Raw genomic sequence first — 18,970 nt, 5'->3', positions numbered from 1 at the left:
CTGTGTCCCGCACTGTGACCTCAGATATTAGCACACACACACACACATACATCACCTCTTTCCACACTACTTACTGTAGCATTTGCTTGATCAATAACAGGTGCTACACTTAGCAGTTTAAGTATCGGGTTAAAAAACTGCTACAGAGAAAAAAATCATTGGCTGTGTTCATTGACAAAATGCTGTTACAGTTTACAGGCTGCTTTATTGCTGTTTTGTTGTAATTAAACAGGCAGTGAAAAGTGTAGGTGGGGAACAATTGCAGTTACTTTAAGTGCTGTTTCAGTTGTGGCATCTCAGCATTTTATTAGTTTCTTACCGGTTTCTGTTGTCTTAAATGACAAACGTGTCTTGTTGAAAGTGATGACTGAAGTTGTTGGAGGTGTTAATGGCAGCAGCAGACAAACAGTATCTTCCTGTTAAAAAAAGCTCCTTCTTCATTGTCATTTTCCTGCTCAGTCTCTCTCTTTTTTTTCATGCTCATGTGTTCTTGGGTGGTTTCTTATTCTTCTGATGTATCTGACGACTTTATATGCCTGATCTGTGCGACTTTAAAGACTTCATGTCAGTTCACTTTGAATTCAGTCAAAATCCTAAACAGAACCTATAACTCCTTTTTCTCTAGACTGTTCACTTTCAGTTAATAGCCTCGTTATCATACCACCAACCTTTTACAATGTGATGAAAATAGTGTTCTTGGATTGACTGAATTGATGGTGAATTGTCTTGGTTTCCCACAGCCAACAAAGCAAAAATAAAAAATCCTATTTTGCTGTATAAAGGTAAATTTTAAGTAATAATACAACTTCAGACTCCAACAATTGTAACTGCGTGGGACTAATCAAAGTAGAGGGCGATGTGAAATATCAATACAAAAATGTCCAAAATTAAAATGCAAAGCTGCTGGATTCCAAAAGTTCCCTGATTATACAAGCCAAATTCATCATTGTGCTTCATGATTGCTCACCTGCCAAAATGACTAATAGAGTTATTAAAGTCTCCAGCTACTGCCAGACTTCATTAAGCTTTTAGCATTCAAGTGACAAAGTTTTTAGTTGTTTTTTTTTTAAAAGGCTGATATCAAGCCAATTTTTTTTTATTGTCCAACATGACAACCGCAGCGGAAGATTGAAGTGTCTCGATCAGGACCGCAGGCTGGCAGAGTGACGAGTTTATCAGATCTATTTTCACAGTGAGCTGCCTCGATAGCATCAAATCATAATCTGACATGTCATGGTAAGATGAGGTGGAAATATAAAAAACATTAAAGGTAAAACATCCTCTCACAAAGCAAAATGAGAATGTTTGCTTGTTTTTTTTTTTAACTAGACAGGTGCTTGTGGGAAATCCAAACGCTGCTCTTTTCTGTTTCCTCTTGGTTTTCCAGTTTCCAGCCTGTACTTTCCTCACTGTTCTTCCTTCTCTTCTTTCCCTCCTCCTCCTCTTTTCCTTCCCCCCCTTCCTCCTCCTCCTCCTCCTCCTCCTCTTCCTCCTCCTCCTCCTCAGTAAAACCATCAACGTGAAAGTAATTGACGACGAGGAGTACGAGAAGAACAAAACCTTCTACCTAGAAATCGGAGAGCCTCGCCTGGTGGAGAGCAACGACACCAAAGGTCAGGAAGGGGGTGAGCCTCTTGACCCTGTGAACTTTGACCCCAGAGTGTCCACCGCACAGCGGATGCTGCATGTTCTCGATGGAGGCACACAGGAGGAGATTTAAATGTTATGCCTTTCTTTCTACTGTGTTCTTCCTCCTGATGTGTCCTCACTGAACATGCAGCAGGTTGTGGATCACCTCATCTCACCACATCCACTACTCCACTTTGTGTGTATATGTGTGTGTGTGTGTGTGTGTGACAATTTTTTTTTGTGTGTACATACCTTGTCATGTTGTTTGTTTACCATGCATGCATTTACCACCTCCCTCTATGTGTGTGTGTGTGTGTGTGTACGTGTTTGTCCCATACAGGAAGACCATAACCATTAGGATCTTAGACCGGGAAGTGTACAATAAGCAGTCCTCCTTCTACGTTCTACTTGAAAACCCCGAATGGAGACGCAGCGGGAAGGAACGGACAGGTGTGAAAGCCAATCAGTACTGAGAACGCACTCAATGAGGTTTTACAGTAGCGGATCCTGAATCAACAGGCCAATCCCAGAACTATCCCATTACTTTTTTATCATTTATGAACAACAAATAAAAAATTAATTCACGCTACAGTCAGCTAAGATTTAAAATTGCTAACATGTTATGGGAAAATAGCAATAACCAATATAGCTGCACAGACTATAAGTGTGTCCCAGTTCCATACTATAGAAACAGGTTTTGAGTTTGCAGTTTGACAGAATGAAGTCCACTCAAAACAGTGAGTGTTCATACTAAAAAGATTTTAAGTATGTGGCTGATGTGCACTATTCCACCACAATGCACTGCACAAGGAAAAGCAGATGGAAAAATAAAAAATGATTGTGGATGATAGTGAAACAGCTCCAGGAAGACTTAAGAAAGCAAAATAAACTAAGTAAATAAGCAGTTTGATTGACATAAGATGGCACAAATATTGTATATATTAATATAATATTATTATAAATATGATCATTTCCTAAAAGGAAACAGGCGCTTTTCTCCTGCACTGTAATTCAGTTCTGTGTTTTAAAAAAGCAGCATCTATATTCTCCTTTTAGATTACTTTATTTACGGGCAATAGACCGACAACTCTGCTGACATGTTTTGGCAGTGAGCTGTCAGACAGGTGTCATACATGCTCTGAGGAAGGCTGATTTTTAATCATGGAGTGCTGGAGAATATAGAAATTGTATAATTTTCTGTCAGTACAAAACTGTTAATTACTATAAAGATCAGTGTAGTATATATTACAGACAGTTAGTCTGTAGTGTAAGACTGGGACACCACCTACAGAAACATAACAGAAGGAAAACACATCGCTGTCCATACTGTTTGATTGACAGGTGATCTCAGGAGTCAACTCATAACAGAACGATACTCGTTAGAGGATATTAAAGGTTATTCGTCTTAGTGGAGTTAGTCATCTGTGCATTTCAAATTGTATTTATTTTATGTAAAGCCTAATATGATAGCCCATACAAGAACACTTGACAGTTAACAAGAAAAAAAGCACTTTACAACTGGCAGCGCTACAAGAAATAAAACCAAAGCACTTATACCATGTTTGTAAAGTGACAAAATGCAGAGCCGCTCCCCAATCGCTCATGTTTTAACAGGCCTGTTGATTTGGGATTTAGATTGAACACACATTGGAGCGATGCTTCTGCTCCTTTCTATACTTCTAAGTTTTTCCTTCCTTTTTTTTTCTACTTTTCCTCCTCTGCTTCTCTTCGGAGGTCTGTGCAGGAGACTCAGTGGGAATCACACCTGTCCTCTCCTTTGTTCTCCTTTCCTTTTTCCTCTGCCCTGTTCTTTCGCTTCCCCTCATCCAGCAGAGAGCTTTTCAATGCTTTGAGATCTGTTCTCTGGTGGTGTTTGAAAAATGTCACAGTTTTCTTCAAAGTGTTCACATACAGCTGGATTATGTATTTTTGGCACACACAAAAAAAAAAACATACAGAGATAATACCCAAGAGGGGGTGCTTCACTGTGAGTATGACTGATGTGAACAGCACCCGTGGTCAGCTAACATCCCGTCAGCCCACTAAAAAAATGCCCCTGAGTTCAAGTTTTCTCTTTATTTTGTCCACATATATCTTCTACCACATCCAGCCAGGATATCACATATCTTTCACTGGAATTACCTGTGAAAGACATCTTTGATCACCCACATTGAAGTTCTGTAGTGTCAAACGAGGTTTTATAAAAGCCTCAGAGTCATCCTCTGTCTTCTTTCATTTATGAAAGATGACTTACAGAAGCAATCTGAACCAATGCCAAACAACAATTAGGCTGCAAACACGCAGCAGGAAGACTGAATTGTTGTGTTTTGTAGATCAATATATTTGCTTGCAGGGTTTGCAAAAGATCAAGAAATTACACACACACATTTGATTGTTGCACAGTCAAAACCATTCATAAGACTTGCCATTCATAACAATTTACAAAGAACTTTTACATATACAATCTGCCACAATAAAAGGCATCTTTCCTAAATCACACCTCAATTCTTTAACAATCATCCAACCAGAAGAAGTCAGGAGAGATAAAGGATTGTTTAAATAAGAAATAGAGCCTTTAAATCATGATATAACGAGTTATAAAGCATAAAATGGACATTGTCTTCAGTCTCATCTGAACCACATAACAACATGAGGGAGAACATTAAACCTACAGTACCTGTTTCTACAGCTAATGATGTAACACCATTATATAACACATCATTGTCAAGTAATTGTACAAATTGGTGCAATTAAGACAGTGATGAGCTGGTTTTAAAGCAGATTTGCCTTCGTACATAACCAAGACTCCCTTCTTTACTCTATATTATATTATGATTTGATGATTCTGTGTGTTTCTCTCCATTATCTCATCTGAACTCATCTCCTCTCATTTTCTATTACGATCTAATGAAAAGGACAAAACACAAGGGATTCTCCACTTGTTGTTCATTGCCTTTTAAACACATGCACACAAACACACAAATAAATATGCATTTAGCAATATTTTTGTAATAACTTTGATGCAAGATGCAGTTGTGTTTTAACTGAAATGATCCACTGACTGCATGTTACTGTGAGGTGGAAACAGACTGTGAATCCACCCAGCAGTGTTTTCAGGTTGTTATCTAAAGGGGATTTTATGCCCTTAAACTCACTTTAACTCTGTTGGGTACACTCATTAAAAGTACCTTTATCTCTGTCTCACACACACACACACATACACACACACACATAGAGCAGTGCTATCAGTGTGTTAATGGTAGCGTGTGTTTACCAGGCATCAGCACTGTTTATAGAGATGAGGGGATCAAAGACAAGGGCTGGATATCACATTATCACAGTCAGGAGATCAAACACACCTCCGGGACACACAGAGACAGACACACACACACACACACGGTTTCAGGGGCTGCAATGCGTTACTGTGTTTAATGCGTTTATTTTATGACCTGATGGTGGTTCTCTCTGTGCTATTAAATTAGCCTTGCACAGATCTTTATGGCCTCAGCCCATGACTACAGTACTTAGTCTGCATGCGCTCGCTTTTGTATACATCACTCTCCGTCTATATATGTTTGTTTAAGATAGAAGCTCATCAAATCTTCTCCTTGTTTTTTAAATGCAGTCACTGGTTTCCAGAGTCTTGTACTTGGGTGATAAAGGTTGTATCACAAAAGTTTTCAGCTCTTCAAACTTTCTATAGCTTTTCGTTTCTCTAATTTACTTTAGTGAAAAGAAATCTGATAATCAAAATATACAGTAACTAAAACTAACTGTCCTATAGCTCTCTATTAGGCACTGTGTTCACTAACCAATTAAACTCATTTGGAGAATTCTTTGCAGAGGAATTACTTTGCTACAAAACCTATTTATAATATTTCTATTCTTAAGTTGAGAAACTTTATCACCAACTGCAGTCATTTTCAGTCATTTTCATCTCATAACATGCCGCCCAAAGGGATTGAATATAAAGTCAACTATGATAAATATCTATAGATGTTTTGTCATAAAAAAAACAGATTTTTTTGTGATAAGTGTAAGCTCAGCACAAACTAGTACTAATCAATACTAAAACCACAAGTCAACTCTGTTGGGAGTAATTGATCAGTAGTGAATGAAATTATTTTTGCCACATTTGAAGCTTTTAATTTCTATATCAGTGTGCAGTGTCCCCAAGTTAACGTTAATTTAAAGTAGGGCTCCAACTAATGATCATTTCCATTATTATTGATTAATCTGTTCAGTATTTTCTCAATTAATCTATTAGTTTTTTGATCTAACATGTTCAAAAATGATGTGATGTCCTCAAATGTCTTCAAATGTCACAACCAACAGCCCATAACTCAAAAGGTGTTCAGTTCACTACCACAGAAGACTCAATAACCCAGAAAATATTTGGCTGAGAGAATTTTGACATTTCTTCTTAAAGAAAATGATTCAAAACAATAAAACAAATCATCAGAATAACTGGCGATTAATTTTCTGTTGTTCAACTAATCGATAACAGTAATCAGCTAATCGTTGCAGCTCCAACTGAAAGTGAAAATACAAATCAAGTAACGGCATTAAAAACTGCTGCACAGTACTGAGCAACACAAGCGAACAACCTCTGTCTTCATATATGAGGTGTGTTAACATCACATAGATTTTAGTTCTTACCATTGGACAACCATATTTCATCTTTCTGCATTTTATAGCAGAGACAGGTGACACATGATGACAGTCTGTGTTCTATCTCAGATTCGGTTGTTCGTGTTGTTCTACCCCTCGGTCTAAGTAAATTAACTCTTCTTACACAGACAGCACCACAGAGAGACTTATGGAGTATAGGATTCATTTTCTCAATACATTTTGGCAGCATCCGGCATATTTCAAATAGTCTTTTAAGCATCCTGCCCCGGTGACAGCTGCTGAAAAACGACCAAAAGAGCCACATTCCCTCTCTAATGTTGATTAATGTGTGGATTGTGCTTTCAGATATAAATTCCAGAAAACAGCTTTAACATTCAGGGAGCGTGAAAGAGTGAGAGAACAGAGTCAGCTTTTTCTTATAAGAATCCAGTAAGGTCCTGTTTCATCTTCTATCAGACCCGTAGCCTACTTCAGATATATTCGTGAAGTGTGTCTGAGCTAGAGATAAAAGCCTGATATTCTTTTGCTGTGCTTTCTGTGCTTCACTGTAAAGCAACTGAGGTTGACAGGATTAATGCAATGACTAAACAAGCACAGGATCTAACATCTGAAACAGTGATACGACTAATATTTCACACAGCACAGAGTTAAATAGATGGGAAGAGAAACAGTGTAGTTCAGTCATTTCTCTTGAAGCTGTTGACTTTACTTAGAACCGGAAAGATGTAAATAATGGGATAAAAAAATAATATGAGCAACATTTTACTGTTAAGCAACACTGAACAGATAGTTTAGGGGCTGCTGTACATTTCATTATCCAGAGTGACTTTTATAGACAATAGAAAATTGTAACAGGTATAGGATGGACCCAATAGCAGCACAAATGACACTGGTATAAACTTTGCAGTCTTTATTTCACACGATGTCAAGGCAATATTAGCACGGTCGGAGAAACACAGTTCTAATGAGTATGACTCCACCGGAAATTGAACCCCGATCTTCCACTCCCACAGCAGACAAAGACCAGGGAACAGGCAGGCGGAACTCAGAGTCAGGGACAGAAGGCTGGTGGGTTTACCGGGGCAGAGACGAGGAGCGATGGTTGAAGACAAGCTGATCAGAAACCAGGAAGGCAGTCCAGTGATGAAAGCAAGATGACTTAGCATAGTAGCGTAGACAATCTGACAAGGAGGGAGTGGGCCGAGGCAGCTTATATACTGGCTGATTGCAGATGATGAGCAGGTGGGAGCGCCAGGTGAAGGTGGTTGAACTAATGAGGGGTGAGGAGAGTGAGACCGGATGATTGGATGATTCCCACAGCAACAGGTGAGGGGGAGAGCAGACTCTGACAGAAAATAGTATAAACTTTTTGATATTTTAGCATCATACCACAGTTGCTGCTTCCACTGGAAACAGGGAAAGTACTCCCCACTTGTTTTTTTTTTCATAACTTACACAATCCCTCCACCCAAATCTGCCTCACCATATATTGATTCACAATTGTGGAGCTGCAACAAGTTCTCATTTGTTTAGGAGAGAATGAAAAGGCATGTAATTTGCTTTTCCATCAACCTGTTTCATCCGCTTCTATTTCTGGTAGAATTTCCCCACATGTCCTAGATCGCCTTTCAACAACCTCCGGAGAGCAGGTGTGAACTTGTATCCGGCTTTGTTTTGTTTGTGCAGGTGGAGCTACAGTACAGTAGATATTATAATATTTGCAGGCGGAGACAGATATCCGGTCATCTAGTGGTGTTTTGACTATTTTCTAGAAGTAAAAGTTGGATTCACTCGAGGCTTTAGAAGTTCTAGATGACCCTGTGCAGTTTTTTTGATTTGGTCTGGAGACGCTTCAGGACTGCAGAGTGGGGGGGGGGGGGGGGGGGGGGGGGTTGGTGGAGGAGAGCCTGTAAACCTCCGTCAGTCATCCGGGTGGCAGAAAGTGCAGCATGAGGAAGGAACAGTGCTGAGAGGGAAAACAGCTGAAAACACATGCGCCCTGCAGAGGGTGATGACCCCATGTCCTAATACACACACACAGCATCAAACATGCATGGACACACACACTGTATATACTCATAAAGTAAAAAAAAACTGCATTCCAACATGTGGCTGCACAGATGCATACACACACACACACACACATATGTATGTGTGTGAATATGTGACAGATTTTGTCTGACAGCGATGTCCTCTCCTCTCATCCTCCTTTTTTCTTGAGTCCTCTCTCTGCCCTGTGTGTGCATGTACGTCTGTATGTAGCATGTGTGTCTTGTGTTGTGTTATGCAATAGTACATAAAATAATCATCAACTCTAGCACTAATTAAGATGGTGCATGTGCCAAAACAATGGAAATTAATTGGGGGCATGATACTTTGTTTATCATGTTAGTGTGTGTTCACCAGGGTCTCATTTGGTTTATTCATTATTATATACTGTACATTACATCTCTGTTGTGTGCAAATGTATTTAACCTTCTGTTATTGTGTGTATGATAGTAAACATTAGTAATTCATTTTAATGAGGTGTTGTGAAACTGTATCATTAACTTCCTCATCAATCAGTACAAATCACCAAATAATGTAAATAGATATATTTGATCTTTATTACAGTAATGTGCAGATATCAGTGAGTAACATTCACATTAGCAATGATTAATGATCATTGGAAATTAATGTTGTTGTCCTTTTGTTTATTTTATCAGTAAAATTCATGACTATGGTAATTAGCTGCATAAGCAGTGATAGTGTTAATAAACACAATAGTAGATGATGGAACAGATTATTATGTTGATTAGACTATAGACCCTAACCTGATGATGCGCCAGATGGTTTGTTAAGCCACAGATATAGTCCCGAGCGGATGTGTACACGGACAGCTGTGGACACTACGGATGCGTAGTAGCTCTGTTTATACTACTTTCCAGAGTCCGGAAGTCACAAGCACATAAGCCTGACAAGATGGATTCTCACATGATCTAATGATGTTGTGATCTTTCAAATCCAGCTGCCTTGCAAGGTAATATAGACCAATAAAATCAATCAGGGATTGACAGATGAGCTGTGTCCGAAATTACTCCTTCATTCACTCCTTCACTACTATATAATAGACACTCAATAGTGAGCAGATAAATTGAGACACTTATGAATCATCATCACTTTCAACCCTGTCTCCTAGAAACTACATTCAGATACGACTAATTTGCAGCAGCTAGAAACACATTAAACATATTAAATGTAGTCAACTAAAAAAACTCAATCAGTCTTTCCCTAACACTTAACTGAAGCGATGATCTTTCACTAACCTTAATCAAAGTGCTTTTGTTGCCTAAATCTTACCACACATGGGACTTGGGATGCAGACCGGGGTCTCTGATGTCAGAGTCCTGCATCTTGTACATCGATCATCCACCCAAACCTCCGACCTCCAACCTCAGGGCAATATATAACCGTAGCACTTCATTCATTTGAAAAGACGTTGCCTGTGAACATAATCCAGACAGCGAATATGTTTACCAATGCAACGTAATTGGAAAAACAGTTTAGTCGTGTATAAATGTAATTTTTAGGAGAAAGTGTTTTATTTTTGCACCTATAAAATATAAGACATTGCTTTGTGCTACTAGATACTAGTGTACATGTCGTGCCTTTTTTGTTCCACTGTGGAATTTTTGAGGGCACTTTATAGTGGATGAATTTACATGATAGGAACGTCGGACTGTAAATGCAGTGCCCTCGGACACAGCCTTGGTCTTCCCCCATCTTCTCATCATCATCATCATCACCATACTTCACTCCTCTGTCTCATCTTGTTCCTTTTTTTCCTTCTCAATCCACCTTTCCCTCCCCTCACCAACCCACTCACTCATCTTCTAGTCTTCTCTGCTTTCTACTCTTCCTTAACCCTCATCCCATCAACCCCATTATCCTCCTATCTACCATCTCATCTTCCTCTTTTTCCTCCTTCTCATTCCCCTCCCCTCATCCCCTCTGCTCTCCTCTGCTCTTCTCCGAACTAGTTAAAAGCCTATCAAGTTTTAAAAGTTCCACTTGTCCTCTCTCCTCCTGTTCCTCTCCTCTGCTCTTATTCTGCCTCCTCCGTCGGGACTCCCCAGAAGTGTGACAGCGTAACAGCTCCTTTCTCCCTCGTCCTCTTCCTCCTTGCCTCGTCCCCTGCTGTACTGTTTAATCCTGTCAAAGGCCATGTCTTCCCCTGTCTCCTCCCTGTCTTCTTTCTCCTTCCATCTGCTCATCTCCTGCTTGACAGTGCAGACACATTGCAGAGGTTTCCCTCCTCTGCTCCTCCTCTTGTCTTTATATGTTGACAGTGTGCAAATATACCTCCCCTCCCTGCTTACTCTTCCCTTCTCTTCCTCACTTTGCCACCTCTGATGGAGCCTGAATCCATCAAACATGACAGGGTCTCCTCTCCTCTCCTCTCCTCTCCTCTCCTCTCCTCTCCTCTCCTCTCCTCATATTTCTCTCCATCATTTCTCCTTGCTTCTTTTCCTCTTTTGTCTGACTTTCCTCCTCTTAGCCTCTCACTCCTGCCTCCCTTTTTCCTCTCCCCTCTTCTTCCTACTGTCGTCTTCCATCACGTCTATAGATTTGGAAACTCTTTCAAAGCATGACAAGGTGCAAAAGCCCACATACACACTACACACACACCTCCTGTCAGCGCTTATCAACCTATATTTTCCTCAGACAAAGAGACAAACACACTTCCTACACTTGAAAACTTGATTAATCTTTAATCAGAAATGTATTGCTAAATTTAATTGTGCTAAAAATTATCACGCTGTAACAAAAAACTTAAAACAGTTATAACCAATATTTTTATATTGACAGATATTTCCCTCAAGAGCAGGTGAAAAATAAAACAGAGATAAAAGAGAAAGAATATCAGACTTATATTTGCAAGGCGGCCAGAAACACAAGTCCACATGAATGCTAACATTGCTCTGTATATGCTGGGTGTGTAAATAGGAAAATGTTTGCTATCCAGCTAACCATATCAACTTTAAAAAGTGATGATATGTCAGTGTTGAGTTTTAAATGAGTTATTGCAGGTTTAAGAAGTTTGGTTTCTTTATGATGTAAACTAGTTGTGCACTGACAGTTGCAGGTTACTATACACACAAAGTGTTTTTGCTTTTATAAATTGGCTTGAATCTGTTTTTGTTTTTCAGAGTAGTACAGCCTTGCTACACATATATCACTGCAAGCATCATTATCTCTCATTGTGTTTTCTGGGTTTTTGGTTTTCTGTTTGTTCCGTGTCACTGTGCTGCTTTTTACTTCCACACCTGCCCTGCATCAGCTTCGTTAGCCCTGCCCTGTTCCCAGAGTTTTCCCCAGGCAATCAGCTCCTTGCCTGTCCTCTGTCAAGTCACCCGTTCCTTATTCCCTTATTAGTTCTGTCTGAATGTAAGTCCTGTTTTCGGATCAGTCTTTGTTGGATCCTTTGTTTGGTTCGGTTCAGTTTTCTGTTGCCTACATATCCTGAATAAAGAATTATTCTTTAGTTCCTTCTGCTCCTGCAATTGGGTCTATCTCCTGCTATTTCCTTACATTTCAGTTGCAAATTAGGCTTGACTTCCAATTATGTATATTTTCTCAATAGTAAAATACTGTCAAGTCTGATCCTTTATGAGCCACATCGTCTACTGTATTTCTCACAGCTTTTACTCTGTTTCTAGCAGCAGCGTTCAGACCAGAACCAGTGATGCTGCAGAGTTTATGTTTTGATTTTGATTGGAGAGAACATGCGATTCATTTGAGACAAATGTCTAAAAAGACGCATACAGTAACAAGCCTCCATCATGTCTTCAAACTGTACATGATGGAGAATTGTAACCCCAGTGACTTTAAGTTAATTTATACCTTTAAGTCCTAACTTGTAATCCTTATTCATAGAATGTTTGTTTTTGTGTTTTTTACAGTACATGCATTATCTTATCCCAAATCAGACACAGAAACATAAACAAGTGGGGAAAGACAAACAGGACAACACCCTAAAATGTGTTTTCCTAACAGTTTAGTGATTTTTGAAATCCAGCATATTTGGATGTCTAACCAAAATATAAATGTGCTCATTGGGGAGGTATGGACTAGAAAGTAAAGTAAAACAGATAATAATCATCTTTTGGGAGATGATAACAGGCAAAGGTAGTTATGAAAATTGTTCTTTTTTTTTTTTAAGAACTAGCAGTAATGACACTACTAATGGGAGAAGGAGGCTGTTGTCCCCAGTATGGATGTATTTGTTCACAGTGAAAATAGCAAGGTAGCTGTATTAATTTGACAGCTAATGTCATGTTGTCAAGGTTGCTAACTGAATAAGTACCTTACTGTGCTCTTTGTTGCTCTGGCAGTTCACTGAAGCTTATTTGAATGGAAACTAAATCGAGAAAGAAGTAAAGAAGGACTTGAGAGACAGAGAGAGAGAAATAGGAGGAATACAACGGGAGGTTTTAATACTGAAAAGCAGAGACAAAGAGGATAAGGTGACAGGTGGTAGATCAAAAGGAAAGGGAAGATTTAGAAAGAGGAAGAAGGAGTTGGAGATGGTTATGTAACAAAAAAAGAAATTTAGGGATAATGCATATGCAGGTATAGATTATTTCCCTCTCATGCCGTGTGCACTTTTAAAAGATATATGCAGTTGTTTGGAGTAAAAGTAGAGAAAAGGGCATGTGTTGAAAATTATTTTAAATATTGTGTCCTGGCTATGAAGCACATTCAGTTGTATTTCATTGAATTGAGCTGCGAAGGAGCAGCTAGAAGGACAGCGGAGGAGGGGGCGGGGTCAAAATGATAAATGGTACAGACAGCAGCTTTGACAGTAAGCAGCATCTTACCCTCCAACATTCAACCTCTGTCAGGTCCATTTACACACACACACACACACATACACACACACACACACACTGGGAGTGTAGCTAACAAGGATACTGCCAGGTCAAGCTCATCCCACATGAGGTTTAGTGTAGACTGTTAATTGAGTTCATTAAATCACCATTACATTGTGTGTAATGGTGTGTGTTTGTGTGTGTGTGTAAGTAAATGAAGCTCATTGTGAATTCAACTTAACTAAAGAGGAAGCATGAAGGGCATGTGAGATATAATTCCCACCAGGCAGTTTTACTGAAAATATCTCTGAAGTAATGTTCAGAGCAAATGAATAAAGCTCATTTAACACATCTGAAGAACTTTCAGAGTCGCAATATGTGAGTAATATGTAAAACAAATAACAAATAAAACACACCAGCTATGAAATAGGTTCTGATTGTCAGGTGATATAATATCTATTATTAATATGATTACTTCCTTTCAAAACTCTTACAGCTGATTATTAGTCAAATCAGATGTTTTATTCAAATGCTCTGACCCATGTAACCCATCATTCTTTGCATCAGCACAGCCATCACACGACATTGAAATAGTTGTTTCAATCAATAATCATTGAAACAAATGATTCATCAATAGCAACACAGCAGTAGCTTGAGAAATGCTGGTCTGATGCCACATTATGAAGAACATTAAATGAAAACGTCACAATGTTCAGCGAGGTTCTGAACACAAGTATCAAGCCTGAAATATTTACACCGTACCTTTTTATGTTCCCTGTCGAGTTACAGAACTCGCTAGGTTAAAGATCCCCTCCAGTCATATTCTATGATATATAAAAATCCTCTGCTTGGAAATTGTATCTGATATGGTTTTTCCACAAAAAAACTTACATAATTTAAGTATTTAGTAATGTATGTGCTCCTTCTCCTTCACTGAAATACCCAGAATTTGTGAATATTAAAGTTACCCAAACTTTGTCGTCATAGCAACAGTAAAATGTCCCAACTCGCAGTGGGAAACGGGAGGCAAATAGTGGTCTCCTGCCGCAAAATCCACTTTTTGCCATCAAACTATCTAGCCATCCCCCCAGCTTGCCTCCTCATAATAAGGCAAAATCAATCAGCGATTCATCAACACTGTGTGTCTTCAACCATGTGCAGCTTTTTTTGTATTTCAAAAACCATATGAAAGGATATATTAACGGATATTAGCTTTAGGAATTGACTTCTCTGCTGTTCAACAATATTATAGCACCTGTCATTGTTGCAGCAGGCTATGTCTTGTTTATGCCTGTGAGGCTTCGGTTGCTCCTCTTCTTGCCTTCAGCTGTCATTGGCTGTGGCTCAGAGGTAGAGCAGGTTGTCCACTAATCAGAAGATGTTGAAGTGTCCTTGGGCAAGATACTGAAACCTAAATTGCTCCCAAAGGCTGTGCCATCAGTGTGTGTGTGTGTGTGTGTGTGTTTGTGAATGAGCATTAGAAACACCTCCTGATGAGCAGGTTGACACCTTGCATGGCAGCCTCTGCCATCAGTGTATGAATGTGTGTGCAAATGGATGAATATTGGCATGTAGTGTAAAGCACTTTGAATGGTGGGAAGACTAGAAAGACTCTATATAAATGCAGTCCGTTCACCATGCATGCTGCACGGACGAGCAGACAACCACACTGCCAAACAGTACTGTGCCACTCGCTTGTGATGGAATTAACTTTGATGAAAGTGGTCCTGGCAGAAATGTGCATGCATGCGTGTGTGTGTACGTGTGTGAGCTATAAGCGCCATGCTGCAACTCAACTGAGGGGAACAAATGACCACTGAGCTGGTGCAGACTCACAATGCATTGGAATATAATGGAAGGCAATGGCATGGATAACCGTTCCCCCACGGAAATTTTGATCATTGCCGATCTTTCTCTTACTCTTCCTCCCTTTGATCCGAGCAGTGAGTTCAGACCCTACAGTGAAACTCAATTACTGACACACACCATAAAAGAAAAGAGGAAAAGAAGAAAAGGGAAAAGAGAGGGGAGTTGTGTGAGATAGTGAGACAGGGATAATGAGATGATAGAGGAACTGGAAGTATATTTTCACCCAGTAATGTTACTATTGAACAGTGTACACTGATATTAAACACAAAGATGATTGAGAGGAATCACTTGCTGATTCTAATTGTTTAGTTCAGTTTAATTTGTAGTCACTAACTATGTAGTTTGTTCACATTTTTAAATGTAGCTAGTTTCATAACACAGCCTTTCCCTGCTGATTCAGTCGGCCTTTAGTTCAGTCTGTTGCTGGTTCAAGCTGTTAGGTCCATTTCAGTACAAAACTTGGCTTGTACAGCAGTGTTTATAAGGTTTATAGCTCAGCAGCCGTTATCACACTGTTGTTTTTGTGGCCTTCACTGTCTTTTAATGTACAGTGAGGGAACGTACTGTGTGTCATAGCTTAGCAGGGAGCTATACTGTTACCAATTATGTCAGTGACAATGGTGATTAAGTAGAGTCTGTTCAGTTTGATGATTTGTACTCAACACCTACCGTATTTACATCCTATCAGGCTTCAGAAAATAAATATTTTACTAATGTTGATGGTGTTATTAAGAAAACAAATTTAAGCCAAAACTCAGTAACTTCGATGTTAATTGTGTAGTTTTGTTGTATGTAATAAAGACGGAGCTTTGTGCATTTCAGCACAGTTAAAAAAAAAAAGTTACAGTGGCCAGATGGAGTGCTGTTATTAAACACTAAAATGTATAATTCCCACATTGTTGAGTCTAACAACTGACAAAAAATATGATTTATAATATTATATTTATGTAGTAATTATAAGAACAATAGCCCAACTTGGCACAATTACTGTGCCAGTTGGGCTATTGTAAGTGTCACATTTTTAAATGTGACACTTACAATAATTTTAGAGATTAAATCATTTTTTCTATACTGTTCATTTATATTTTCAACTGCCAGTAGCTATGTTATGCTAGCCAGCTTTTCACATTTGACATTTTCTATGTGACACTAAAAACTTGCTACAAAGAAAAAAAGTCTGCAACACATTGTTCCCTCTTAAAACTTCTCCTTTCTACTTAGCTGCTACTTTTTCCTCAACTACAAAAGTCTTTGCAGGCTATTTTTGTCTAATTAATACCCAGTTCCTACAACATTACCAAAAACCTGACCGTCCTGCTGCCGTCCTGTTCTAACACTACAATTTGTTGTCTTGTGGTGTTTTGCAGAGGAAGAGCAAAAGGAAGAGGAGGAGGAAGAGGAGGCGCTGACAGGAAAGGATGAAGAGGAGAGACGCATCGCTGAGATGGGTCGCCCCATGCTGGGAGATCACGTCAAACTGGAGGTCATCATAGAGGAATCATATGAGTTCAAGGTAAGACAGGGAGTGTGTTTGTTTGTGAGTCACATGGATGATTTAAAGGTTGCAGGTCTGATTAGAGGTTAATCAATCACGCCGATGGCAGAAGCGCATGGTTCCAGTATTTAGTGGGAGTTTTGGAAAATTTACACTAGCTCTTGATCAGATGAAGGCAGATTTACAAACCTGTGAAGCCACTACAACAGTACTCCGCCCCATCTGTTTCCATATGAAACATAATCAACAAAATGAGTACAGGACAAACACACGACCTTGAACACTGAGATGATTTCATTACACAAAGGTAATCAGTTTCAAGACAAGTCAAATCACATCAGTAAACACTATTAATCATCACTGAGCACAGACACATCACAAAGATATAGTACAGCACACATCCTTTTTACAACTCACAAATAGCAAACTGGTTTAAATGGTTATAATACTAAAATTGTTACTGCTATATCAAAAGATACAGATGCACACAAATACACAAAATCACAATCCTCACAATTTATACCCAAAACCTCACAAACCTTTCTGATATGTAGGAAATAACTGTGTAATCATGCATCCTTTCCTTGCTGTCCCTCTCCCACGCAGACTCTTAAGACAAGTGTAGATGTAATTACCATCCATGTTACATTTTGTGTGTGCGTACGTGTGTGTGTGTGTGCGTACTAATGCATGTTCTTTGCTGCTGTTCCACCTACATGCTCACTTTAGATAGACAGACAGTTAATAACACCCAGTAATGGCTCGCCACTTGACAGGATGCTATACTTTGTCAAGTAGTTTTATACATTAAATAACTTTATTCTGTGTGTGTGTTTGTGTGTGTGCTAGGTGTGTGTGTGTGCGTGCGTGGAACTGGTCCTATAGTTGTCTGAAGTACTTCCCATCTGTCTGTGGAGTACAACAGTGTGAGATTGTCTGACATAACAGTTAAACAAAAGTGAAGGAAATGAAAAGCTAAGTTGTTTTCATAGAAACTTCATGTGTAAATTGAAAGTTTCCTGTCAGATCTAAGTGTCTTTTATTCAAATAACAGAAACACTGACTAGATAAAAAGTATAAATAAAAAAACACACAAGACAAAGAGAAAACTGGTGAGCAGTGTGCAAGCTGAATTGTGTTTTTCATGGAGAGCTAATGGTGCTCTTACTATTTTTCTTAATTAGATGCGATTTTCTGCTAATGCCAGTAAACAGGCATGAAGTGACGAATGATAGCATAGGCTGTATATGAAGATGGACGTGGTGAGATATGACATTACCCATTGGTTTGCATTGGAGCCGGTTTGAAGTCCAGAGTTGCAGCTTATGGTCGGCGTCGTCTTTTCCGTTTGGAGCTACGACCTTCCAGATAAGGAGTAAGAGTTGTACCTCAGATTAAAACGAACGCTAGCTTACTGTGGAAAGCAAGTGGTGCACACTGGGGATAATGGTAGCTACTTTAACTAAATTATGCTAACAGGGCAGGTATTGTAATCAAGTAAAATTAAACTTTCCAAAATATTACGACAATACTCCGACTCATTGCGAGTCCTGGAGTCGAGGAGAGTCAATCAGCGCCCGCAGGACAGACATTAAAGCTACTATAATGATCACCAGCACATTTATTAGAGGGCCCAAATTTAGTGATTGAGACTATAATCACTCGTTGAAAAAAAATATTACCTTAGTATTTCTACAGAGAAGTTGACGCTTTTTGAATGTGAGTCAGTTGGAGCCTGCAGGGATTTCTTTCTTTTGGAGCCAACATCCAAAAGCCGTCAGTGGCATTTTCACTTTAAGATACTTCCACATTGGCTTCAGCCTCAAGCCATGGTAGTTGCATTTTATGTATATTTTCACAAAACTCAGCTTATTTGGCCACTAGAAACTCTGGGATCTCCACTAGAATTTCAAATAAAATACTGAACAATGTTTGGTTGTAGAGTGTATATACATCCATACACTCAGTTTATCCTATACACTCTAGATTTACCTCTACTTCCCTCCTTCATTTTCCTTCCTACTTTCCCGCTGTTATTCCTCCTTTTTTCTTCCTTTCCTCCTCCATGTCCTCCATTCTGTGCTTCCTTACTGCCTTGCTTCCTTCATAGTATTTATATTTCTTTGTTGTTTTCTTCAAAAGGGAGGAACTATGACAGATTGAGATAACACACAAACACTCATGCATGCACACACATTAATTAGCAGAGCGGTGGGGATTGCTCTCCGCTTTTCTCTCCACTTCAGAGGGAAACCGGGATGCTAATTGTGTTGAGTGGAGCTTAGGGGTGTATATAGTGTCTCCCTGCTGCTGTGGACACACATATGCACACACACACACATGCACACAACCAGCTTTACTTTGCCTTTTGTATGTGGAGTGTTGATTCAATTGTACTCAACGAGATTTTTGTAATACCATCTTTCTTGTTCTGTGTTGCGCTGTTATTTTTACCTCATGTTTTCTTTTTCATTTCCAACCTCAGTTCATTACT

At 39.2% G+C, this 18,970-nt stretch overlaps 1 protein-coding gene across 1 annotated transcript in view; it reads left to right on the top strand.

Moving 5' to 3' along the window:
* slc8a1b (solute carrier family 8 member 1b) overlaps window positions 1–18,970 on the top strand; it is a 150,128-nt gene that overhangs the window by 104,116 nt on the left and 27,042 nt on the right. Inside the window, exons 5-6 of the mRNA XM_067610795.1 lie at window positions 1,970–2,079; window positions 16,349–16,494. Coding sequence (XP_067466896.1) covers window positions 1,970–2,079; window positions 16,349–16,494 — 256 coding nt within the window. The remainder of the gene's footprint in view (window positions 1–1,969; window positions 2,080–16,348; window positions 16,495–18,970) is intronic.

The sequence above is a fragment of the Thunnus thynnus genome, chromosome 14, assembly GCF_963924715.1.
Source record: "Thunnus thynnus chromosome 14, fThuThy2.1, whole genome shotgun sequence".
NCBI lineage: Eukaryota > Metazoa > Chordata > Actinopteri > Scombriformes > Scombridae > Thunnus > Thunnus thynnus.
The sequence above is the reverse complement of the archived record's forward strand: the minus strand, read 5'-3'. Positions and strand labels throughout refer to the sequence as shown.